Raw genomic sequence first — 27,102 nt, 5'->3', positions numbered from 1 at the left:
CCCATAAAAGGAAAAACTGTGTTGGGCGGGAGGCATCAGAGGGACGGTCAGAAAGGAAGCCGACGGCTGCAGGATTCACTATTCGACACTAGGGGGCACAATAAGCTCGGGAACACTTTAGGGCCACACCCAGAAATCTCGTTTCCTGGTGCCCGAGTCTCCCCAGATAGGGCAGATCCAAGCAAGAAGAGAACGTTTAAGGACTGCCCAGAAAATCCTTCGTGGGAACAAATGATGGGAGAAAATGCAGAAATGCAGGGGGCAGTGGAGGGCACACCTTGCCTTCGGCTTCAGCCTGGTCCGGGGCTTGGAGAGCCCTCTCTGGCTTTCAGACTTCGACCTCCTCATCAACCCCGGGGAGAAGGGGTGGGGTCGGGAAGCGTGAGGAAAAGGAGATAGTGAAGACAAGCCAGAAGAAAGAAAGCATTTATTTTCATCACTTTTCCCATTCATTTCAACGTCTACATCTAGCTCACTCAGCACTCAGCATCTTAATAAGTCCCAGTCCAGTGGGCCACAGCTAGAAGGAGCCTTATGGAGTCCCAGATGTTTAGTTGGAGCCTAGGACTCAGAGAAGAGGATTGAGCAAGATCTCCCAGGTAGTTATACTTTCATGTACATCAGATCGCTTGGATACTGACAACCACCTGGTCTTGTAGACAGGAGCTATTATCTCATTTAACAAATGAGGAAACAAGTTCAGGTAAGTGCCCATAGCTCTCCTCCTAGCTACTAAGCCTTCATTGCCACCCACTATTCCCGCTTCTCTTGCTTTCCCTTGTTTTAAAATCAGTCCAGGCCGGGCGCGGTGGCTCATACCTGTAATCCCAACACTTTGGGAGGCCGAGGCAAGTGGGTCATTTGAGGTCAGGATTTCGAGACCAGCCTGGCCAACATAGTGAAACCCTGCCTTTACTGAAAATATAAAAAATTAGCCGGCAGTAGTGGCGCGTGCCTGTAATCCCAGCTACTTGGGAGGCTGAGGCCGGAGAATAGCTTGAGCCTGGGAGGCAGAGGTTGCGGTGAGCAGAGATTGGGCCACTGCACTCCAGTCTGGGCAACAGAGTGAGACCCTATCTCAATAAATAAATAAATAAAATAAGTCCAAACTTTACACATAATTCCAGGAAATTGCTACTCAGCTCCAAATACTCTATAAATCAAAATTGAAAATATTTGTTGCATTCCCCATCTTCCTAACCCACTTAGCATGATGGAGAGATGATAGAGCATAGTAATTTTGAGGGTGCACTTTGGAATCAGATCTAAGTAAATATTCTGTGTTCATCACTTATGAATTCCATGACTTTGGACCTCTTTGTGCCTCAATTTCCTCACCTGCAAAAGGGGACTGTTAATATCTATCTCGTGGAATTCTTTTAAGGGTGAAATGAGATGTCATATAAAAAATTGCATAATGCTTAGCACATAATTTGATAGCTTGATTAATGCATCTAGCATATATCATTATGTTAAATCATAGGCTGAAATGATCTTTAGGAATTATTCCACTACTTTCATGCCTTTTATCAATGAACTTAAATGGAGTTAAGTGAGAAGGTTACTTTGCCAAGTAGGTTTGTGTATCGGGTCGAATGATGTCCCCCCAAAATTCATGTGCACCCATCTCAGACTGTGAATTTATTTAGAAATAGGGTCTTTGCAGATGTCATGAGTTCAGATGAGGTCATGGTGGAATAGAGTAGGCTCTAAGTACAACATGAGTGGGGCCTTTATAAGAAGAGGAGAGGACATACAGAGACGCTGAGACATAGAGAGAAGAAGGCCATGTGAAGACGGAGGCAGGTATTGGGATGATGTAGTTACATGCCAATGATCACTGGGAACCACCAGAAGCCAGGGGAGGGAGGCATGGGATGGAGCATCTCTCAGAGCCCCCAGAAGGAGCCAACCTTGTCAACACCCTGATTTTGTTTGTTTGTTTGTTTGTTTTTTTGAGACAGAGTTTCACTCTTTGTTGCCCAGGGTGGAGTGCAGTGGCGCGATCTCAGCTTACTGCAACCTCCACCTCCTGGGTTCAAGCGATTCTCCTGCCTCAGTCTTCCGAGTAGCTGGGATTACAGGCACCCGCCACCATGCCCAGCTAATTTTTGTATTGTTAGTAGAGATGGGGTTTCACTACGTTGGCCAGGCTGGTCTAGAACTCCTGACCTCAGGTGATCCACCCACCTCAGCCTCCCAAAGTGCTAGGATTACAGGAGTGAGCCACTGCACCCGGCCAACACCCTGATTTTGTACTTCTAGCCTCAAGAACTGAGACAGAACACATTTCTGTTGTTTTAAGCCGCCCAGATAGAAACTACTATAGTTGATGACAGAATGAGAACTAGACTCCAGAGTTTTTAACCTCTAGCCTAGACCTCTTTTACTCCATTGCTGCCTCCCCAAACCAGCAATAAACATTTATGGAAATTTACTTATTTGGAAAAAAATTGACACAATCTATAATTTTTAATCACTTTAAGTTGTTGCCTGACACAATAGGCATTTAATAAATATTTTACTGTCCAGTTGATAAAATGATAGACATTAAAATGTTATATTTTGTTATACAAATCTAAGACATTGTTATGAACCATTTTTTACCTCTGCGTACACCTATGCACCAGACTCTAAATTTATTTACAAGGTTTATGTATTGAAGAATCACAAACCTCCATAACTATCTCACTGCTACAATCTGAAAGATACACGAGGTTCACAAGCCCTGCCTGTTCCCTACTTCTAGGGGTGAAAAATTAAAAGGAAAGCAATCTGAACACCCTCAAGACTCTGAATCCTACAAGGCAGGGATGTTCTCATTTTTGCTGAGTCCTTCTACACTCATTTAGGAATATGCAGAAGGGAAGCCAGGAAATCAGGGGAGTCGCCCATTGCTCTAAAGGAAGTAGGTCACAGAGCACTGCTCCCACCCAGTCAGCCAGGGAAAAGAATGAGTGGTGGTGGGTTAACAGCTACAAAGGGAATGAGGGAAAGAAAGGAGGACCTGCCGGGCATGGTGGTTTACGCCTGTCATCCCAGCCACTTTGGGAGGCCAGCGGGTGGATCACCTGAGGTCAGGAGTTTGAGACCAGCCTGGCCAACATGGCAAAACCCATCTCTACTAAAAATATAAAAATTAGCTGGGCACAGTGACAGGCGCCTATAATCCCAGCTACTCGGGAAGCTGAGGCAGGAGAATCACTTGAACCCAGAAGGCGGAGGTTGTAGTGAGAGATTGCGCCATTGCACTCCAGTCTGGGAGACAGAGCGAGACTCCATCTCGATAAAAAAAAAAAAAAAAAGAAAGAAAAGAAAAACAAGGGAGGAGCTGATTCACTAGAACAACTCTTAGAGTGACTCAGAAGCCAGCAGAAAATAGCTTGTTCTCCCACATCTGCTTCATTGTCAGGCGATGAGGCACTTCCTCATTGCATACCCATAGGCAGAGCGAAAGGGAGGAGGAGGAAATGGGATTTTTCAAGTTCCTTTGCCTGCTCCAGCACCTAACACTCTGTATTTGTAATCATTTCAGAAATTTTGTTTCAAGTCAGTATTTATTGAGTACCTACTCTGTGCCTGGCCCTTCATCTTAGCTTTCAGATTGTCAGTTTTCAGAACACAAGGCATAATGCCTTTCTGAAGTTCAGTATATCCTGCATCATTACTCCAGATTCACTTACACTGCTATCGAGCACCTTCACTCATAGTCTTGCTATCCTTCATATATAGAGATGACCCTCCCAAGCCTAAAATCAACAGGGGGAGGCATAGAGCTGTCCTTCTGGCTCTAATGTTTGCTTTACCATCATCCACGCCCATTCTTAGTCCAGCATGTGAGAGCCAGTGTGAAGTGAGCAGAATATGGCATAAGTATGGAGTCATACATCCTTACTGGAAATTCTTTACCATTTACTAGCTCTATGACTTTATTTGACTTCTCTGAATCTCTATCTTCTCATCTGTAAATTGGACACAGTGATGTCTATCCTACACTGTAGGATAGATTTCTCATATAGCACTGAAAATGACATCAAATACCATTAAATGAAAGTACATGGCACAGTGATAACATGATAAATACTTGTTTACTTCTTTCAGACTATAATCGCACAGACTGATCACATCCCTCAGTCAGACTGTAAACTGCATGAGGCAGGCTGCATCTGCCTTGGGGACTGGCTGCCTAGGCAAGCACTAGGTCCCTAATGCTGTCTTGCGAATTATAATTGCTAAGTTTAGGGATAATGTATTAAGTGTACTACATTATTTATGCATTATGAATATTCGTCTCAAATATTTATTATATTGTATTTAAAATAATGTGGTTATTATAAATGTAACCAGCTGAATCAATCTGTGAGCTGACAGCCATTCTGTGGAAAAGGAATTCAGAAGCTTTGACCTTAGGTAGGGATACAACTAGTTATACATCCACTCCCCTCTCTGAGTTATTTGGTCCTGCCTAAGACTTGCTGCCACCAAGATCTGCATTCCTGTGTTCACAAGGCAGACATTCCTTGCATCCTCTGTACTCTCCATTGTTTCAACTTCACTGCAAACACCATTCCCCACAATATAATGAGGCCAAGGACAGAAAAAAGTCGCCTCAGCTGGCAAGCATAGGGTGGAAAAACCTGCCACACAAATTTGCAATTATTTGACTTCCGCCTGGAAGGCAGGTCGGCTGGGTTTATGTCCCCCAAAGTCAGTATGCTCTTCTGTACAAAATGTGGTTGAGAGAAGGGTGATCTCCAGGTGTTTCATCTTTGCACCCTTGCTTCCAGCACCACGCCCACAGGCGCTTCCAGAAAAAAGAAAAAAAAAAGGGAGCAAGGAAGCCAGGTTTTTCAACAACGAATTCATTCTAATGCAGACACCAAAGCCCACTTCATTTATTCACATTCTGGATAAAATCCCAATCGATTAGGCCACCAGAGCCCTCCATTCCTAAACTCCCCGTACAGTCAGGGAAAAGCACGAAGCACTAGTCACGGTCCTGCCCAGAAACCACGCAGAGGTGGAAAGTTGCAGACCCCGAGCCGGGAGGGGCGCCAGCCCACCCTGAAGCCCAGGACCCAGGAGGGCGCTTCCTCCCGGAAGTGACGCGAGCTCAATCCCAGCCTTGCTCTTCCCAAACAAAAGGGATCTTGGGGCCCCGGGAGGAGCCTGAATGACTTTGGAGAAGCCCCGCCTCCAGCCGGCGCGGATTGGGGCCGAGGCTAGAGAAGCAAGGAGGCGATTGGCGCTGGTGAATGCCAATGCCCCCGCCGGGCGGCTGAGGGGGCGGAGCCTCAGCCGCTGTAGATGGGGAGTGGAGGCGGAGGGGAGCGGAGCCCGGAGCGTCGTGGAAAGGTAGGAGCAAGTATCCCTGGGGCTTGGTGATGGCTGGGAGGCCGGGTTCTCAAGAGCAAAGCAAGGATAGGGGCACCGGTAGCCTCCCGCCGCCGTCCCAACGGCCTCTGGGCCCATCCCCTGAGGGGGCGGGGCCGTCTCCTCCACCTCCCGGTATTCCCCGAGGAGGCGGCTCCTCATCCTTCGAGGGTCCTCACAGCTACTTTTTGTCCCTCGTCGATTTCCAGCTCCTCAGAAGGGGCTTCCCTCTGACACCACTCATTCAAAGGCGCCTCCCACCCCGCACCTCAGCGTTGGCGGAGAGGACTCACAGGTACCGATTCTCTAGGCTGCCGCCCCCAACCCCGTTTTGTACCCCCGGAAGGCCAGACATCCCTCCCTACACCTGTCCCTGCTCGCCAGGGTGGGACTGGAGCTGCTTTCCTCCGTAAGATAAAATTGGTGTTTCCCAAAGAGGAGGGATGGGGCGAAGCAAAAATCAAAGACCGACCTAGACAGCCAGCTTTACGGAGGAAGCGGCTTCTCCCACTTAAGTTCTTCCCATCCCCCATTCTCTGATGCTCAGTCTTCCTCCCGCAGCCCCTCGCATCCTCTGGCCTCTTGTGAGGAGTCGAGAGCTCTCCTGTTTTGGGACTTCTTTGGACTGTGAAAGAGGGAGAACTAGGACCTCCTCTCCTTCACCCTTTGTACCTTCCTTCTACTTTCTGTTCCTTCTGGGAGAACCCAGCCTCTAAGGGTTTCTTAGGTTTGAATTGCGTTTCATTTTTCCTTTTCCACCCTATTTCCTCCCTGAGAACTTGATGAAAAGCCATCTTATATTTCACAGTGAGGTGGGCGTGTTGGATATCTGCAGAGTTGGCTTTGTGTGGGCAGGAATGCAGTATATGTTGCTTGACAGTCAATGAATAACACCATGTTTTCAAATGAAACAGTATACATAAGTAAATAAATAGCGGTGGATTAGGAATGAGTATATCCCAGTCTAGGGTGGGCTGGTCCATTGCTCAGGGAGACTGCAGTTAACCTTGAAGGTATACTGCAGGTTGAAACAAAAGACAGGAAGTGTTTGAAGAAAATTCAGGGTCAGTCATCTAGGTTTATGATTAATCTAGTCCTGTGTCCTTTGGTAACTCTCTAACCCCTTTTTTATAGTGTCCTCCCCGCCCCCAGGAAACATTCATATATATTTTGATTGGTTTTACGATCATCTATCAAAATTTAGAGGATGAAAAGTAAGAACAATTTTTAAATCTCAGAGATAAGAGTAAATAAAGGCAAGGTATTCTAGCTATTCATGTTTACCAAAAAGTGCCTCTCTAGTGTGCTCCTAAAGGTTTTGTCAAGTGGCCTTCATTTCAGCAGGTGCAAAGTGTTGATTTTTGACCTTATGTTAATGTCGTTGAATCCCCAGTAATCATCTATTGCTAGCGCTTTTATATATTAAAATTTACCATATTTTTAGCATAGTTTCTTTTGCTTCCAATCTCAAGTCTACCTCCCCACTGTCAGCTATAGCCAAAGCTGATGGCAATAAAATGCAAGGAGTTGGAATCACAGAGGGTGATTGTAATGATTGTTGTCTTTTACCTTTTTGATTAGACTTTCTGAAGGTAGACTTCCTAAAGATAATTATTTTTGAATAGGTAGGTTTGAAGGTTTCAGAGCCACTCAGTGCTCACAGGTCTTCTCAGTGATTGTTTCCAAATCTCCAGTAAGAAAGTACAAAGAAGAAACTGGAGGGTGTCTTTAGCAAACGCAATGTGTGCTGCAATAGAAGGGTAAGACGTGAGCTCCCAGCAATAACAACAGAAAAAACTAAAAGCAGAACAGAAAATCCCAAAAAGATAAGTTGTATTATATCAACAGAGAACAGAAAATAAACTAAGGTAAGAGACTAAGCAAACCAAAGTTGTGATTGCCGAGGTTTAATAGGAAAAAGCAAATAATATTCTTTTATTATTTAGCACAGTAAGCAAGATCTGTTTGTTACACTTTTGGGTCTTGAAAATCTTTCCTTTAAGCTTTTCAACACCTGTTTGGTCATGCTAGATGAAGAAAAGCATAGTATGCAGAGGATATATGTCTGATCTCTCTCCTTGAATTATAAATTCTTTGAGGGCAGATAGTAGTATTTTTTGTTTTTCATCTTTGTATCTTTCACAGTTCGTAGTATATAGTATGACTTAATGAGTGTTTGTTTAACTTAGTTTGAAGCTGTCACCTTAGGGTAGACTGAAAGGCAATGTACTGATTAGATTTGGCACAATTTGTTAGTATAAACGGCCTACTTGTTGTCTTCATTTAATTTGATTTTCCCCATCTTCTGTCTTATGAAATTCCAGTGTCTTAAGTGACTAAAATTTTGAATTTCTTATAAAGAAATATCTGTGAGGCAGGGTGTGGTGGCTCATCCCTGTAATCCTTGCTACTTGGGAGGCTGAGGCAGGAGGATTGCTTGAGCCCAGGTGTTTGAGGTTACAGTGAGCTATGATCATGCCACTGCCCTCTCCAGCCTGGGCAGCAGAAAGAGACCCTGTCTCTTAAAAAAAAAAAAAAAAAAAGTTAAAAAAATATATATATAATCTGCTAGTTAGAAAATACTATTTTATTGTCATGAAATTTGAACCAGACTTAAGAACGTAATGAGTGCTAATCATTTTAGGATTTTATTGTTCTAAATATCTGACCTGATAGGAATGAAGTGAATTTAGGAGAGCTCACTAGGGACTGATTGCTGATTTTTGTTCAAGAATAGTTTCTGAGGCCAGGCTTGGTGGCTCACATCTGTAAACCCAGCACTTTGGGAAGCTGAGGCGGGTGGATCACGAGGTCAGGAGTTCAAGACCAGCCTGGCCAACATGATAAAACCCAGTCTTTATCAAAAATGTAAAAAATTAGCTGGGTGTGGTGGCATGCACCTGTAATCCTAGCTACTCAGGAGGCTGAGGCAGCAGAATTGCTTGAACCCGGGAGGCAGAGTTTGCAGTGAGCTGAGATTGCACCACTGCGCCCTGGCCTGGGAAACAAAGTGAGACTCTGTCTCAAAAAAAAAAAAAAAAAAGAATAGTTTCTGAGTGTTTGGTTTTGACAAGTTACTGATCTACTTTGGGACTTTTAAAATGGATTTTTAGTTGATTTTGTGTTTTTAAAGTAACACTAAAAATAGGAATGGAGCACAGAACAGCCTTGGGTCCTTAAGTGTAATTATACAGGCTGATTATTGATTGTGGTGGGCATAATACAATCAGTCTTCTCTGGATTTGTATCTTGGCAGAATCACATTTGCAGTGCTACCAGTTGATTTGCAGCGTAGGATTTGAATTCTTGGTTTTTCTGAGTGGAGCAGAATGGTGTTTCTTGGGGGTTTCCATCTAACTGGTGTTTGACATCATGAAGCAGGAAGCAGAGATATGCTTCTAGAGGAAATTTGTTCAGTCTATGCTGGTTGGCCCCAGGAGTGGCTTATTAGCATGTTTTCTAAAGGCCATTTTAAAATTTCTGAATATTTGGCCGAGCACGGTGGCTCACGCCTGTAATCCCAGCACGTTGGGACATTGAGGCAGGCAGATCACCTGAGATCAGGAGTTTGAGACCAGCCTGGCCAACATGGTGAAACCCCTTCTCTACTAAAAATACAAAAACTAGCCAGGCATGGTGGTGGTCACCTGTAATCGCAGCTACTCGGGAGGCTGAGGCAGGAGAATGGCTTAAACCCGGGAGGCGGAGGTTGCAGTGAGCCGAGATCACGCCATTGCACTCCAGCCTGGGCAACAAGAGAGAAACTTCATCTCAAAAAATAAAAAATTAACAAAATTAAAATTTCTGAATATTTGCTGCTAATAACTAAAATTTAAATTTTCCAAAGTTCAATTTAAAGCCTTTTAGTGAGAAAATGGCTTATTTATTATCAGCCTGGAGAATGTAATTATTTACAACACAGACTTTAAAGGCAAACCTAGGTTCAAATCCCAACTGTGCTACTGTTCACTGTGTGATCCAGGGCAAGAGAAAAATTTTCTGTCTTCACCGTAGCTCAGTCTGTTTCCTCAGCTGTGGGATAGAAATAATTTGGAGAGGTTTCTTTAAGGATTACACGAATAGGCCAGGTGCGGAGGCTCACACCTGTAATCACAGCACTTTTGGAGGCCGAAGCGGGTGGATCGCTTGAGGCCAGGAGCTCGAGACCAGCCTGGCCAACATGGCAAAACTCTGTCTCTACTAAAAATACAAAAATTGCCAGGTGCAGTGGCTCACCTGTAATCCCAGCACTTTGGGAGGCCAAGGCAGGCAGATCACCTAAGGTCAGGAGTTTGAGACTAGCCTGACCAACATGGAGAAACCCCATCTCTACTAAAAATACAAAATTAACAGGGTGTGGTGGCACATGCCTGTAATCCCAGCTACTCCAGAGGCTGAGGCAGGAGAATGGCTTTAACCCGGGAGACGGAGGTTGCAGTGAGCCAAGATCATGCCATTGCACTCCAGCCTGGGCAACAAGAGCGAAACTCCGTCTCAAAGAAAAAAAAAAATACAAAAATTAACCAGGCATGGTGGCACGTGCCTGTAGTCCCAGCTACTCAGGAAGCTGAGGCATGAGAATTTGCCTGAACCCAGGAGGTGGAGGTTGTAGTGAGCTAAGATTGTGTCACTGCACTCCAGCCTGGGTGACACAGCAAGACTCTGTCACCAAAAAAAAAAAAAAAAAAAAAGGATTACATGAATATACACACATACACGTGCGCATATCACAAAGCAAGGTACCCAGGATATAAGAAGCACTTAGTAATTGACAGGTATTATTATTAGCACTTGGCATGTGAGTTAAAGAATTTAATATTAAACATTATTTTACTCCTTCAGCATTTTAGCAAAGGTGAAGACTTAGTGTTGGATTTTAGTTATTGATTGGTTTTGTTTTAAATTTTTCAACATATGGCTAAGTCCTGAATAGAGGGAAACAAAGCTTGTTTGCATATGTCATGATCTCAAGTATCTGAGCCAAAGATTTTTAGGAGAGTGTGTATCTGTCTTGGAGTGTGTGTATTTAATAATTTTGTCATGCAGATTATCTTTCTTGAGTTTTTTGGTCCAAGGAAAAAAGAAAGGCAAGGGATTCAGCTGGCCGATGTCTTCTTTCTGAATTGTCAGTTGCTCCACTCTAAGCTCTATTATCTTTAAGTAGCACCATCCTGAATGTCATATAAATGGTTTTGTAGATACTGTGATTACCATGCAGAGTTATACCTTCTGTGAAATTTAAGGGACTTTTAATGGTAATTTTGATTAAAAGTGGTTTTTACCTTACTTTTGAAGACAGCCTCCCCCACTGTCCCCAAAGTAAGGAGCGATGATAGGAACAACCAAAACTGGAGTGAGAAGAAAACATGGATAGGGGAGTTGAGTAGAGGTGGGGGAACATGAAGGGCGGGAGTTTGTGGGTTGAAGAAAACAAGACTACAAAGAGGCATTGAACTAGGTAATGCAATACGCTGTAATATGGCTCATCTTTGCCAGTTATTTCCAAACTCTACATTTCAGGTACAGAGCCAGAACTTCCAATCTAAATGTGTCATTTGCTGTTTAATGAATCCTTTCTGATTTCTGGAGCCACAAAGAATATAGTTCTCAATTGTTACTGAATTTAAAGAATGCAACCCTTAATTGTTACTGAGTTTAATAGAAACAAGAAAGGAAAATAGGAAAGCACAGGATGATGGGGTGGGTCTACAGACAAAGACTCCTGACCGTGAGCTTCGGGAGCATCTGCGTAGATTCTTTGTGCAAAACTGCCGGGAAAGGCTAGGCTGAAGCTGAAGTGTGCTCTGGGTCTACCCACCATAGAAAGGTGAGAGCCAGGCCGGGCATGGTGACTCACGCCTGTAATACCAGCACTTTGGGAGGCTGAGGCAGGTGGATCATCTGAGGCTGGGAGTTCAAGACCAGCCTGACCAACATGGAGAAACCCCGTCTCTACTAAAAATACAAAATTAGCCAGGCATGTTAGCACATGCCTGTAATCCCAGCTACTCGGGAGGCCAAGACAGGAGAATCGTTTGAACCCAGAAGGCGGAGGTTGTGGTGAGCCAAGATCGTGCCATTGCACTCCAGGCTGGGCAACAACAGTGAAACTCCATCTCAAAAAAAAGAAAAGTGAGAGCCAGGGAAGGAGAACAGAAAGGAGAAGCAGGGATAACTTGTTTTAACACGAGATAAGAATTGTAAGTTATAATGGAGAGAAGGATGAAGGATAACTGACAGGTAAGTTATAGGAAAAAGAAAGAAGCACAAACTGGGTTTTTTGTTGGAGAATGGGGGCTCCAGGGAGGCCCTCATTACTTGGTTTCTGCTAAATAGTCCTTTCTGTTACAGCAGGTGCTACAGAAGTAACAACAGAACCAATCTAGTTCTTAACTGACTTAATGTTTGAGGGTATAACAATGATCTGGTCTAGCCCTATATATCAGTTTCATCTTGTTGCCTGTTGTCCTTAAATTGAGGGCACAGAATAAATTTCCTTAAAAGGCTCTATCCCCAAAGACTTCATCACTTCTAAACCCTTAGCCATCACCACACTAACAGACTCTTAACACGTTCCTCTTGGGGGTCAAATAACTTCTCATTCAGCCTGTCTCATATCACAGTCATCATTTCCCCAGTAAACCCAGTTCCATTTCTAACATCCCTGTTTTTGCTAATGGAATCATCATTCTAGTCACCCAGTCTCAAAACCTCAGCTGATCTGGGATTATTTCCCCTCTTACCTCCCTAAATGAAAATCCATCATTTACTGTAAGTAAATTCTTAAATAACTAAGTAAATTCTTTTTAATGTCTCTTTTGTCAGTCTCTTCCATTCTAATTGCTACCATCCTAGTTCATACATTTTTGCCTCATACCTATGCTGTTAAATTTTTTTCCCGACTACTCTTTCTGTTTCCATTTTCTCTTCAGTCAAGTCAGCCCTGTATTGTAAGCATTAACTTTCCTAAAGCTATGCTTTTGTTATGATTTTCACCAGGTTAAAAATGTTGAGTGGCTTCCCATTTTCTAAAAGGTAAAGTCCAGTTGTGTTGGCTGAGATTGAAAGTGCTGTACATTTCTTTCCAACCAGCATTTTTTCAGTATCTGTTTGAACCAGAGACTGCTAGTGCTAAGTGTGATCAAGTTGAATAGACAGAGTAGTTGTTCAGATGAGTTCAGAGTCTTGTGAGACAGAAGACAGATATGTAAACAGATGAATTGATGTAATAGAATGTGATAACTGCTCTTGAATTACGAATGTAGATACATATCCATTATGCATTTAATTTAATGTAAAAAATAGCTGTGATATTTTCAGGAAACCCATTTCTCAGTCATCACAAGTTAAAGTTGTGACTTGATTAAAACCTGTTAAAATTCAGTGGAAGCAAAGGTATGCGTTTACCTGTATGCTAAAGGCACAAAAAACTAATCTAAGCAGAAAGCTGGCCTTTTCTTTTCCCAAGTATTGTGCAGATACAATTGGCTTGAACATGTCTCTAAACTGACTTTCCCAGGAACTGGCCAGGCCATCTCTTTCTTTATGGAGCAGATCAACCTGCCAGAAGTCAGAAGTAAACTTGTTTTGGTTTGTAAATTAGACACATGAATGATAGACAATGATGACCCATTGGAAAAGGAAAACTTCATTATCCTTGCAGATGAAACCAAAAAGTATGCTCTTTAAGGATGAGAAATGAGAAGCTGACCAGTCACTAACTCATTTAAACCATGCAGCATCCTGTTACAGTATGTATTGTTATGTCCATTTTATAGCTAAAGAACTGAAGTTCAAAGGTTAAATGGATCAAAGAGCAAGTGGCAGAGCCAGGATGCAAACTCAGCTCTGTCAGATTCCAAAATCCATGTGCTTTCCACTGTAACACACTGTCTCCCAGCAGAATTACTGTCCCTGAAGAACCATAGAACAACAATTGCCAGGCTTGTTGTTGGAAATATTCAACTGATACTCAATTGTTAAACTTTTTTTAAGTCAGTTATCTGTCTTAGAAGACAGAACAACATCACGAGTTTTATTTCTGCTAGAGGATTATTTGAAGTTTTTTTTGCAGTTCAGATAAAGTCAGGTTATGGGCATCGCTAAAACACAGATTCCTTAACTGTTTGATGGTTAATCCTTCATACCATACTCTGGAGTTTCTCCGCAGTGTGGAATCTTAGTGGAATAAATGACGTCATCATCCTACATTAGCATTTGAAGGGTTTGCATTCCAGGCTGCCTCTAGAATTGTGGCCCATGAATCATCTTACTGAAAATAATCAATCTACATGTTATTGTTCCCTTGTGGTATTTTACAAGTTATGGTGGCATTATTTCAGAAAAGCAAAAATTTAGGGGACTGATGGACAGATAGACAATAGAGACGGTCAGATACATATTTGATTGAAATCATGTTACAATTTCATTTAAATGAAATAAAGCCATCTAACAAATTATATAGAAATGATTCAGCCAGGTGCAGTGGCTCACGCCTGTAATTCCAGCACTTTGGGAGGCCGAGGTGGGCGGGTCACCTGAGGTCAGGAGTGCCAGACCAGCCTGACCAAAATGGAGGAACCCCATCTCTACTAAAAAGACAAAATTAGCCAGGCATGGTGGCACAAGCCTGTAATCCCAGCTACTTGGGAGTCTGAGGCAGGAGAATCTCTTGAACCAGGAGGTGGAGGTTGCGGTGACCCGAGGTTGCGCCATTGCACTCCAGGCTGGGCAACAAGAGCAAAACTCCATCTCAAAAAAAACAAAAAAAATGTAATGATTCAGTTTCCTGGTAATAATATTCTGATGTTAAAAGACATATCTTTTTTAAAATGTTCAATGATAAAAAATTTATTAATATAAAAGTTGTTATTCATTTTCATTAACATCCATTCCAGTAGCTTAACTAATGTAGTTCTAGTTTGGCCTTGTCTCAGATGAGAATACCTGAGATGGTGTAAACAGATATCCAGGTAGACAGACCTTTTGTTCTTGTTTTGAGACAGAGTCTTGCTCTGTCTCCCAGGCTGTAGTGCAGTGGTGCAATCTCAGCTCACTGCAACCTCCACCTCCCGGGTTCAAGCGATTCTCTTTCCTCAGCCACCTGAGAAGCTGGGATCACAGGTGTGCGCCACCACGCCCGGCTAATTTTTGTATTTTTAGTAGAGATGGGGTTTCACCATGTTGGCCAGGCTGGTCTTGAACTATGGATCTCAGGTGATCTGCCTGCCTCGGCATTCCAAAGTGCTGGGATTACATGCGTGAGCCGCTGCACCCAGCCCAGACCTGTTTTTAATAGCTTTGCACTAATGTTCTCATTTGAGGGAAGAGATATCTGAATGTTTGTGGGCATAAGGCTACTTCCTTCTTTTCTTCAATATACATATAAATCTTGCTGACATCATATATGAGAGACAGAGAAAGAGACGTGTACACACACACACTTACACATTCACACACTCACACTCACAGAGAGATATAGCAGAGTTGCATGAGTCTTAGAACTAAACAAAACAAAAACCTGATACCTATTATGTTGTCCCAGAAAGTGAATTAAACTGGATCTTAAAAAGACATGTATGCGGCCGGGCGCAGTGGCTCACGCCTGTAATCCCAGCACTTTGGGAGGCCGAGGCAGGTGGATCACGAGGTCAGGGGTTCGAGACCAGCCTGACCAACATGGTGAAACCCTGTCTCTACTAAAAATAGAAAAATTAGCTGGGCGTGGTGGTGGGCACCTGTAATCCCAGCTACTCAGGAGGCTGAGGCAGGAGAATTGCTTGAACCTGGGAGGCGGAGGTTGCAGTGAGCCGAGATCGCGCCATTGCACTCCAGCCTGGGTGACAAAGCGAGACTCTGTTTCAAAAAAAAAAAACGTGTGCTAGACCTAGTTCTATTTAACTGTATTCACATTAACAACTCTGGCCTCAGTACTCATCTGTAGAATGAGAGTGCTGAATTAGATTATTGCTGAGGCTCCTTCCAGCTTTGTGAATCGTTGTTTAGCTGAGGTTTTTCCACCATACAATTCCTAAGGCTGATAAAATGAGAGGATCAGATGTAAGCAGTGGTTACCAAGGGAGTCTCTGGAGTCAATTTACCTGGGTTCACATCCCATTTCTACCACATACTAGCTGTGAGGCTTTGAGCAAGTTTTTTAGCCTCTATGCCTCAGGTTTCTCATCTGTTAAATGAGGAGGATGATGATAATGATGAATTTGTTGGGGATGGTTATAGCATATCGCCTAAGGTTGTTGTGAAGACTGAATTAGTTAATACCTGTACATGTCAAGTACTTAGAACACTGTCTGGCATACATTAATGTTTAGCTCAATAAATGTTTATCTTTTTTTCATTATTACTATTATTGTTTAAATTCTTCTTAGAAAACTGCTATAGAACTCTGAAGTGGTGGTGATTATTGCTGATAGTATATCATAATTAGTTTCTCTATTAAGCATAGATCCAGATAATCTGGTAACCTGGAATCTGCTTTAATGTAAATAGAGCACTATGTATTTGAATAGAGTACTACAGTGTTATAAATGTTGACCCTAAAAAATACTAGCTTAATTATAGAGCTGATCTCTTGAGGCCTGCTTCAAAGTCTATGTTGGCAGTATTGAATAAACAAGCATCTTGATCCCTTGGCACCATTGTAATTTCTTTGTAAGTGCACTATTCATATTATATTTCAGGATAACTCAAAACATCTTTCCTCGTGGGATCCTGAAATTGATTTTCTCTAAAAATGTTCCCAAACCATTCTGTTTCATATAATGCTGTCTATAGTGTGGCTGGGAAAAAACAGACTGATAAGGCAAAATAAGGCATTCTGAGAAATACTATGTTGTAGTGCTGTCATGGTAAGAGGAAGGCTTAGATCCCCCTTACCTACAATTCGATTAGATCCAGTTGTTCTAATCATCTGTCAAAGTAGTAAGTGGTTAACATGTTGTGTGAGTTTGCTAGGGCTGCTATAACAAAGTACCACAGATGGGGTGGCTTAAAAAATAGAAATTTATTTTTTCACAATTCTGGAGCCTAGAAGTCTGAGATCAATGTGTGGGCAAGATTGGTTTCTTCTGAGGCGTCTCTCCTTGGCTTATAAAGATGGCTGTCTTCACATTGTCTTAACTCTGACCCGTCTATATCTCTATTTCCTCTTCTTATAAAACACCAGTCATATTGGATTAGAGCCCACCCTAATGACCTCATTTTAACTTAATTATCTCTTTAGAGATCCTGTTTCCAAAATCAGTCACATTTTGAGGTACTGGGGCTTAGGACTTCAACATATGAATTTTGGGAGGTACAAGTCAGCCTGTGTTATGTGTATTTAACACATGTATTATAGTAATCCAGATATTCCAGTAATATCTTTCACCTTCATCTGAGAGAAGCTTGATTTGAGATATATACTGTTTAATATTGGAATTGAATAAAATGAGATTAGTTATTATACCTTGATTTTAGAACTTTTGTAAATAGTAACAAAAACGGCTTTCTTTTTTCTTTCTTTCTTTTTTTTTTTTTTTTTTTTTGAGACAGGGTCTCGCTGTATTGCCCAGGCTGGAGTGCAGTGATGTAATCTTGCCTCACTGCAACCTCCACCACCCGGGCTCACACAATTCTCCTGCCTCAGCCTACCAAGTAGCTGGGACTACAGGCACACATGCCACCATGCCTGGCTAATTTTTGCATTTTTTGTAGGGACAGGATTTTGCCATGTTGTCCAGGCTGGTCTCAAACTTCTGAGCTCAGGTGATTTGCCGGCCTCAGCCTCCCAAAGTGTTGGGATTACAGGTGTGAGCCACGCCCTTCAAAAACAGCTTTCTTTAACAAATGTACAAAAGATCTGCTTTCTTAATCAGAAAATTACTTTCTTTCTTTTTTTTTTTTAATTTTTTTTAATTTTTTTTTTTTTTTTTTTTTTGCTGTTGCCCAGGCTGGCCTTGAGCGCCTGGCCTCAATTGATCCTCCTGCTTTGGCCTCCCAAAGTGCTGAGATGACAGGCATAAGCCACTGCACCCAGCCAAAAAATTATTTTCTAGTGGCACATTGACATGTTTTACTTCCTAGCCTAACCCTTAAATGCCAAAGAGGAATGAAAGGGACCATTTAGAATGTTGTCACTCTTTTATCCCAAATGAATAAATAATCCTTCTGAAAAATTAGAATCTTAAATCTTTTGAGATAGTCAAGGTAGTGTGTCAACACCTTCTACCTCCGATATGAGGTTGTTTTGTATACATTTTAATTTTTTTTTTAAGGAGCAACCCTATTAACTGAAGCTTTGAATGCATTTTTTAAAATAGCAGTGCATTTCTGTTCATATTCAGATTTAGTATTTGTAAATGTGGCAAGTTTCTTTTTTATTATTATTTCATGTATACTGGGTTTTTAAGAAAAGTACATGATCTAGTGGGAAACTATCAAAAACACCCATTTCACATGTCCATCTTGGCTCTTTGAGTTTTAAGAATTTACTGGCCTCCTATATTTTGGCTTGGCTTATATGTATTGAAAGAGTATTTACGGGCCGGGCGTGGTGGCTCACACCTATAATCCCAGCACTTTGGGAGGCTGAGGTGGGCGAATCACTTGAGGTCAGGAGTTCAAGACCAGCCTGGCCAACATGGTGAGACCCCCGTCTCTACTAAAAATATAAAAACTAGCCAGGCGTGGTAGCACGCACCTGTAGTCCCAGCTACTTAGGAGGCTGAGGCAGGGGAATTGCTTAAACTGCAGAGGCAGAGGTTGCAGTGAGCCAAGGTTGTGCCACTGCACTCCAGCCTGGGCAACCAAGCGAGACTCTGTCTCAAAAAAAAAAAAAAAAAAAGGAGTCTTTACATAATTGGAGTCAATTTCCTTTATAACTTTGCTCGCTAATCACTAATCAGTTTGCTCACCAATACTAAAAACTCACTGAATGACCTTAATCTGAGTCATTTGTAGTCCAAATATAAATTTCTTAAATTTGATAGCTGAGTATAAATTTCTTAAGTTCGATATCTGAGTATATAATTAAAAAGTGATTTTTATCCAGCGTTGCAAGAATGCTCTCCTAGGTAAAATTACTGATTAAAAAAAATTAGTCCAGTTGATTTATTTAAATAGATCTATATAGATTTTTTTGAGGCATTTCTATGTCAGGAGCTATCTAAGCCTCATCTAAAAATGTTGTTTTCCTACCTTATGTGGAAAAACCTACCACCTGGAAAGAAATAAAGCCTCAGTTCTATGTAGATATCCTCACACCCAGATAATAGACAGACAAACATCTTGCTTGTACTCCACCCTGCCCTGCCCTGTCCTGCCCTGTCCTACTGCTTACATGGCTATAGAAGCTGTTTAGGGTGTTTCTTTTTCCGCCATTCAGTCTCTATATGGTAAAATGGCAGCCGCAATGCTTGTTATCTTATAGAATTAAGTCAGAATTCCAGAGCAGAAACTGGGACTTCTTCAAGAAAGAAGAAGCATAACCGAAACCAGAATAAGTGGAGCTCGGATAGTATCCAGAGAGGGGAAAATATCAGAATAAAATGAGCAGAGCCACACCAACATACTTCTAGGCAAAATCAGTACTACAGTTAAGGAGGCACAGTGGGGTAGTTGGGGGGATGCAGTTTTTGATACCCATAACTTCTGACTGTTGGCACAAGAAAGTTCATCTAGAAAAGACTCATGCTGTCCTGGCTATTGGGCTAAGATTTCATGGTGGGATGAAACCTGTGAATAGACCAAATGGTATGCTGGGCAGGCTCATTTGAAATCACTTATTGATAACATAAAAATAAGTGTAGGCCAGGCACGGAGGCTCACACCTGTAATCCCAGCACTTTGGGAGGCCAAGGCGGGGGGATCACATGAGGTCAGGAGTTTGAGACCAGCCTGACCAACATGGAGAAACCCCGTCTCTACTAAAAATATAAAATCAGCTAGGCATGGTGGCGCATGCCTATAATCTCAGCTACTCAGAAGGCTGAGGTGGGAGAATAGCTTGAATCCTGGAGGCGAAGGTTGCGGTGATCAAGATCGTGCCATTGCACTCCAGCCTGGGCAATGACAGCGAAACTCCATCTCAAAAAAAAAAAAAAAAGTGTTATACTTAGCCCTTAAATGGGTTTATTTTTCCAGGCTTTTAAAATATCTTTTTTAAAAATAAATATCTTTATCTTTTTTATTGTATATATTTATATGTGTATTTTTTATTGAGAAAACTATAAAGCTTAATATAGCTATAGCTGGCTATGCCACAGTGTATGATAATGTATCCAGACAATTTGTCTACAAGTGGTTTTTATTTCAGATTTATAGACTGTAGCATTCCTTAGAAATATCTATGTCTAAACTCTAAGGAAAGTTGGGTCTTGGAAGGAATTAGCTGAGCATTTAGTTGAAATGATCTTGCCCTTCAGAGTTACTGATGATGAAAATGACAAGTGACAGCTTACTTAGAAGATAAGTAGGGAATGAGTCCATAGACTTAGAAATATCTGTGTCTAAACTCTAAGGTAATTTGGGTCTTGGAAGGAATGAGCTGAGCATCTAGTTGAACTGATCTTGTCCTTCAGAGTCACTGATGATGAAGATGACAAGTGACAGCTTACTTAGAAAATAAGTAGGGAATGAGTCTATAGACACAATGTGGCATACCAAAAATCTGTCAATTTTTCTGATAATGAATATGGGGCTAGAAATACCCTTTTTCTGAATATCCTTGGCCACATAATTCTGCCCATATATTGGGCAGAAATTGCTGGAACAGCTTATGCAGTGGTTTGTGTATATGTTGTTGGGTCTATATTCTTGACTGTATAACAGATTCATACTTCCTGTCCTAACTTGAGAGATCTGTAATTAGTTTAATTACTGATTCTTGTTTTAATGAAGCAACCAAGGACTTACTGCAGCATTATTTCTTCCTTTGACACTGTCCCCATTTGACTGTTAGGTTTCAGCAACTCAAATGGGCTTTCAGACTTAGTGCCTTAAAATAAAAGGCAAAGATTACATTTTATCAAATAAAATTTAAAGCCTATCATTTTTAATAAAATTTGCTGGGTCTAATACACTGTTAGGAAATCATAAACAAAAAATTACATATAATTTAACATTTAACATCTGATCATAAATGTGAAAAATATATACAGCTATAGCTGTCTATACCACAGTGTATGATAATGTATCCACGCAATTTGTCTACAAGTGGTTTTTATTTCAGATCTATAGACTGTGGGGATGTGTAATCAGCCTTTATAGACAAAGTCGAGATGCTAAGAGGCTGATTTGTTTGTTTATGGATTGTTGGGAGGTGAGGAGATGAGAATTTTCCTTATATGAATTTGGCAGTTTAAAAATTTCCGTTGTAATTAGGATTTTTTTTTTTTTTGAGATGGAGTCTCGCTCTGTCGCCCAGGCTAGAGTGCAGTGGCACAATCTCGGCTCACTACAAGCTCTACCTCCTGTGCTCTACCTCCTGGGTTCACACCATTCTCCTGCCTTAGCCTCGTGAGTAGCTGGGACCACAGGCACCCGCCACCACACCCGGCTAAATCTAAGTGCATTGTGCTTAAGTCATGGTGATTCAAGCAAATAGGTTTTTGTCATTTCAGGAAGAGAAAAGTCAGAAGTTAAAATGGCAGTGGACATCTTAAAGTAGAAAAGATCTCAAAAGCCTCTACCTTCCCTTATTTTAGTTGCAAAAGGGAAGTCAGATTCCTGGTATTTTTCATATATTATTCAACTTCAACTTGAAGAACTGGCTATTTTCTTCTTTCTTGTCATTATCAACCTACAGCTGTCAGACCTCATCAGCGATGACAGTTGACATTAATGGGATTTACCAAGTTGTTTATAGTATAATCACATGAACAATAAATTTCTCCTTATTTTGCAGCATTGGACACATTTCCACCATGCTAATGGCATTTTAAATATATTTGGCAATTTTCCCAATTTTTTACTGAAGAAAACTGTAAGTTTATACTTGAGGACTGAAGTGTGACTCTGCCGATTATCAGGTCAGTATCACCCCTGCCTCCAAGAATATCACTGCTATCCTAAAACCTAATGCAGTTTTACTGTCATTCTTTTATATTTCAGGCAAAAATTTATTGCAGTGTCTATATATTGAGATTCAAATGCATAGAACAGAAGGAACTGTTAAATGTTAATACTTATAAATGGTGGTTATTGGAATATGCAAAAACAGATCTCTTGGTTCTTACATTACACAGCAGTGGCCTTTCTTTCCTCCTGTGTAATATTTATATTGTGTTCATGTAGACACTAAGCTGAGTTGGTACCTATTTTTTTTTTTTTTTTTGACACAGAGTCTCACTGTGTCAACCAGGCTAGAGTACAGTGGCGTGATTTCGGCTCACTGCCATCTCCATCTCCCAGGTTCAAGCGATTCTCCTGCCTCAGCCTCCCGAGTAGCTGGGACTACAGGTGTGCACCACCACATCTGGCTAATTTTTTTGTATTTTAAGTAGAGACAGGGTTTCACCATGTTGGCCAGGCTGGTCTTAAACTCCTGACCTCAAGTGATCCGCCCACCTCCACCTCCCGAAGTGCTGGGATGGCATTACAGGTGTGGGTAACCATGCCTAGCCGAGTTGGGACATATTAGTGAAATGTTCCAGTTATTAACATTTGTGTGCAGAAGTGATTTATAAACACAGAGATAATAAAAGAATTCTTCTTTGTCATTGACAAGGAATAGAACTTTTTCTTGCCTAGGCTGGACTGTTTTGTAATTAAAGTGACTCTGAAGATTGTTTTAATTTTACTCTTTTATAAGGATGTATATTTATCATAACAGATCAAAGACTTTTTGTTTCATTTTACATATTGAACACTTTAAGTACAATATAATTTAGTTCTTTGTATATGTACCTCTTATTTTTATTTTATTAGAATCTAACAAATAATACTTGATTTTTACTTAGAAGCTTAAACTAGAACCAAGAAGGACTTCCCAATTGCAAAAGGGCAACTGAAGTTATTTCCGAGGTCATCGATCTTGGCTGTCTGCAGTTTTTGGTAGTGCCTTTCTTAAATTCTTTTGAAAAATGAGACAGGATAATAGTTACTAATAATGAAACCAGGTATCAGCAATGTGGTAAGATGTTCTACATTTATTAACTTAATCTTCATAGCAGCCCTATGAGTTAAATATCATCATCCCCCTTTCACAAATTAGAAAACGGAGTCAGATAACTTGCCCAGTCACACAACTAGGAAGATGCAGATGTGGCATCTGACTACCAAGCTACATGTTCTTTCCAATATAACCTCTAATAAAGTGTAGCTTTATTAGGTTTGTTAGAATTTTTTTGTTTAGTTTTGTTTTAGTTTTTATTTTTATTTTTAAAATAAATGTTATCAGATATATCCCTGATACTAAAGTGAACGTCATTTACTAGTTGCTGAAATTCACTTATTAGAAAATAGAGGCTGGGCGTGGTGGCTCACACCTTTAATCTCAGCACTTTGGGAGGCCGAGGCGGGCGGATCACCTGAGGTCAGGAGTTGGAGACCAGCTTGGCCAACATGGTAAAACCCCATCTCTACTAAAAATACAAAAATTAGCTGGGCATGGTGGCATGTGCCTGTAATCCCAGCTACTTGGGAGGCTGAGGCAGGAGAATCGCTGGAACCCGGGAGGTGGAGGTTGCAGTGAGCCAAGACTGCACCATTGCTCTCCAGCCTGGGCAACAAGAGCAAAACTCTGTCTCAAAAAAATAAAGAAAGAAAAAGAAAAAGAAAAAAAGGCCAGGTGTGGTGGCTCACACCTGTAATCCTAGCACTTTGGGAGACTGAGGTGGGCGGATCACCTGAGGTCAGGAGTTCAAGACCAGCCTTGCCAACATGGTGAAACCCTGTCTCTACTAAAATACAAAACTTAGCCAGGCATGATGGTGGTTGCCTGTAATCCCAGCTACTCAGAGGCTGAGACTGGAGAAGTACTTGAACCTGGGAGACGGTGGTTGCAGCGAGCTGAAATCACCCCACTGCATTCCAGCCTGGGCAACTGAGTGAGACTCCGTCTCAAAAAAAGAAAATTAGCAGTTAGAGCTGAGGTTACATCGAAGATGTTTTACTATGCTTTAAAAGCCTTGGACAGCATGTCCTGGAACACAATCTAACAACAAAGTGAAGTATGCATTTTATACATGTTCACTTAAAAGCAGTAGCTCTGGAAGGAATCAATTCTTTTTTTGTGTGCCCCCCAAAATTAAAAAGAGTGATAAATTACTGGAGGATGTGTGAACTGGTCATGTTATGATTCACTTTCCATAAGAGTGGCAATTTGAAAATAAAAGTGGAGAGAGAAATATTTGTTCTACTTTGGAAATTATAAAATATATCTTACCATACACACTGGTCAGAAGGCTCTTCCAAGATTGTACAGCAGTCTAACTTGTATCTTTATGTGGTTTGTGAGAATTAGTGTTGTAGAAAGGATTAAGTTTGTCATGCAATTTGCCATTTAACATACTTTGGAACATGCAGATTCTCAGAGAAATGTGAACTTACCAAGTCAGATAAATTCAGTTTTTGATAGCCTAGCCAATTAAGATGTTTAAACAGGCCTGGCACAGTGGCTCATGCCTGTAATCCCAGCACTTTGAAGGCTAAGGTGGGAGGATCACTTGAGCCCAGGAGTTTGAGTCCAGTCTGGGCAACACAGGGAGACCTCATTTCTACAAACAATAAAAAGTAAATTAACCAGGCGTGGTGGCGTGTATCAGTGATCCTAGCTACTTGGGAGGCTGAGGCAGGAGAATCGCTTGAGCCTAGGAGGTTGAGGCTGCAGTGAGCCGTGTTTGCACCACTACACTCCAGCCTGGGTGACAGAGCAAGACCCTGTCTTAAAACCAAAAAAAAAATAAAAAAAGATGTTTAAACACTATACTTTGAGAATTCATTTAAAAGTAAGTTTGCATATAGTTGAATTAAGTCTATTTTACTATACAAGATATAAATATTGTGTTAGCTATTGTCTGTGAAAGCAGACAATTTAAAAGAAAAATTTCTCCCATACTCCCACCAAACTTTATCTCTTTTCCCAAATTTTATTTTAACCAATTGAAGAGGGATATCAGAATGTTTTATATACAGTTTTGGAAATTGGTTATCTAAAACTGGGAAATCTTTTGATGGTCTATCAATTTTTCAGAGAAATAGTATTCATTATAACACAATTTTACCTGAAAAATCAGTGGCTAATTCTTGTTTGGTTTTTTTTTTGAGACAGAGTCTCACTCTGTCACCCAGGCTGGAGTACAGTGGCGTGGTCTCGGCTCACTGCAATCTTTGCCTCCCGCATTCAAGTGATTCCCCTGCCTCAGCCTCCCGAGTAGCTGGGACTACAGGCGTGCCCCACCATGCCTGGCTAATGTTTTGTATTTCGGTAGAGACAGGGTTTTACCATGTTGGCCGGGATGGTCTCCATCTCCTGACTTCGTGGTCCGCCCACCTCAGCCTCCCAAACTGCTGGGATTACAGGCATGAGCCACTGCGCCCAGCCCTAGCGGCTAATTCTTTCTGAGATTTCCTAGGATATTTGTTTGTAAACATGTCTGGAGGAAATATGATGAAAAATTGATCTTTGTGAGTGGTAGTGAAATCAATAATTAAAGTGAATTTTACTTTCTGTTGTTGCTCAGTTTGTGATTAACATCAGAAAACATATTTCTATTTAATTTCAACTATTTCCTTTATTAAGGCATTTGATACTATAATTGCTCTTATCTCTCACTTTATTTTTTCTTTAATTGTATCAAATTAACTATGTCTTTGGAGATTGTCTGATTGTTACCTTTGTTTCAGGCTTTCAAGATGAATCTGGAAAAACTCAGCAAGCCTGAACTCCTGACACTATTTAGTATTCTTGAAGGAGAGCTTGAAGCAAGGGACCTTGTTATAGAAGCCTTAAAGGTATGTTAAAAGAAAAAAAAAAAGAGAGAGAGGTCATCATACATTTTGAAAGTCATTCATTAGTTTTAATTTATTTAACTAAGGTATTTCTGTAGTTTCCATTGAAATTAAATGGAGGACATACTGATACTTGCTATAGGTAGCCACCTACATTGTGTGTTATTAGGGACACTGGTGAAACCTTTCTGTTTTCAAAATAGTTCCCTTAGTTTCTCGATCTGATGTCTAGACCTTGAACTTCATCCTTTTTTTTTTTTTGAGATGGAGTGTCACTCTGTCGCCAGGCTGGAGTGCAGTGGCGCTATCTCGGCTCACCGCAACTTCTGCCTCCTGCATTCAAGTTCCTGCCCCAGCCTCCTGAGTAGCTGGGACTGCAGGCACACACCACCATGCCCAGCTAATTTTTGTATTTTTAGTAGAGACAGGGTTTCACCATGTTGGCCAGGATGGTCTTGATCTCTTGACCTGGTGATCCGCCCCCGCTTAGCCTTCCAAAGTGCTGAAATTACAGGTGTGAGCCACCGCGCCCAGCAGAATTTCATTCTTTTAGTTTAGTGGCCCTTAGCTGTTTTTGAACGCTGACCCCTTTGAGACTTGATAAGAGCAACTTCCTAATAAATGTATATACATCCATATATCAAAATTTGAAATATAATATCTGGGAGATCAAGGATCCCATGAAAACATCCACGGATTCCCTGGACCCCAGATTAAGAATTCTTACTTTTGGTAGTTTTAGCCCATTTCTAATTCTCACTGCTAATTGCCTATTGTTATTCTCACTTCTTTGCCCCATTTATCATCTGTCTCAATCCCTTCATAATTAGGATAGAAGTGGAGGTGACAGCTGCCTCTAATGGAAAAATCAGAGGATGACCTCGTTTTCTCTTTTATAGTTTTACGAAGATAACCTGTCTGCTTTTCGGCCTTAGAAACTGTACAAACCTGTAGTGCTTTATGTGTCTATTTACTAATCACTGTGTCCTCAGCACCCAGCATAGTGCCAGGCATGTAGATGCTCAGTAAATGTTTGTTGAACAAATGAAATGATTGTACCATTGTGGTGTGTTACTTTAAAAGATTACTATAATACTTCTAAGTGGATGTTGTGAATTACTAAATTTTAAAGCCTCTTCTTATGTGCTCTGCAGCACATACTGCCTTCTGGTTTTAATGTTAACAGATGCTTAGATGCTTTTTGCACATGTTTTCCTAAAATATATTTTTTTCTTCATGAATCCAATTTTGGTTACTATAGGCAGTTCTGATAAGTTGAGAGAGAAGCTTGAGAAGCAAGAGCTAAAATTAAGGGAGCATTTTGATATAAGATACCATTCAGAATCAGGCACAAGTGTTGTATTTAGTCTGCATATGGTCTGTAGGTGATAAAATTATTCTGAGGCTTAACTCTGTGCAGTTTAGGTGAAATGAATAGCTTCACCAGAAGTGACATATCTTTAAACAGTCTATTGTTAGATAAAATAGGGGGCAGCTGGGATTAAAATTGTTTCAATCCTTTGAGAAAAGTAACTGCCATAGCATTCTTTAAACTGAAGTATCATTTTATTTATGGAGTTTTGGGGGGTTTTTTGTTGTTATTTGTTTTGGTTCTCCAATGTATCAGGATTTTACTGCATTATTTGTATCGTTTTTGCTTAACAATAAACACCTGTTGGACTTTATGAACTACTATGGTAACTTACCAGTTTTCTTCCTTTTAATATTGGTTCTTAATTGATGCTTAGTGGGTTGAAAAGGTTTTGGTCTTTGTTCTAAATA

General features: G+C 41.1%; 1 protein-coding gene across 3 annotated transcripts in view; it reads left to right on the top strand.

Moving 5' to 3' along the window:
* The first annotated feature begins 210 nt into the window (after positions 1–210).
* CTTNBP2NL (CTTNBP2 N-terminal like) overlaps positions 211–27,102 on the top strand; it is a 70,410-nt gene continuing 43,518 nt past the window's right edge. Inside the window, exons 1-3 of one of the 3 annotated variants that reach the window (XM_055354959.2) lie at positions 211–703; positions 21,275–21,398; positions 25,216–25,323. In XM_055354959.2, the coding sequence (XP_055210934.1) occupies positions 25,225–25,323 (99 nt within the window). In that variant the 5' untranslated portion in view covers positions 211–703; positions 21,275–21,398; positions 25,216–25,224. Of the gene's footprint in view, positions 704–5,206; positions 5,669–21,274; positions 21,399–25,215; positions 25,324–27,102 lie in introns of those variants that run through there. The other 2 variants (XM_031002106.3, XM_031002110.3) reach the window with 2 other exon arrangements.

The sequence above is a fragment of the Gorilla gorilla genome, chromosome 1 (assembly GCF_029281585.2).
Source record: "Gorilla gorilla gorilla isolate KB3781 chromosome 1, NHGRI_mGorGor1-v2.1_pri, whole genome shotgun sequence".
NCBI classification, from domain to species: domain Eukaryota; kingdom Metazoa; phylum Chordata; class Mammalia; order Primates; family Hominidae; genus Gorilla; species Gorilla gorilla.
Note: the sequence above shows the minus strand (reverse complement) of the source record. Positions and strands in the feature narration are given on the sequence as shown.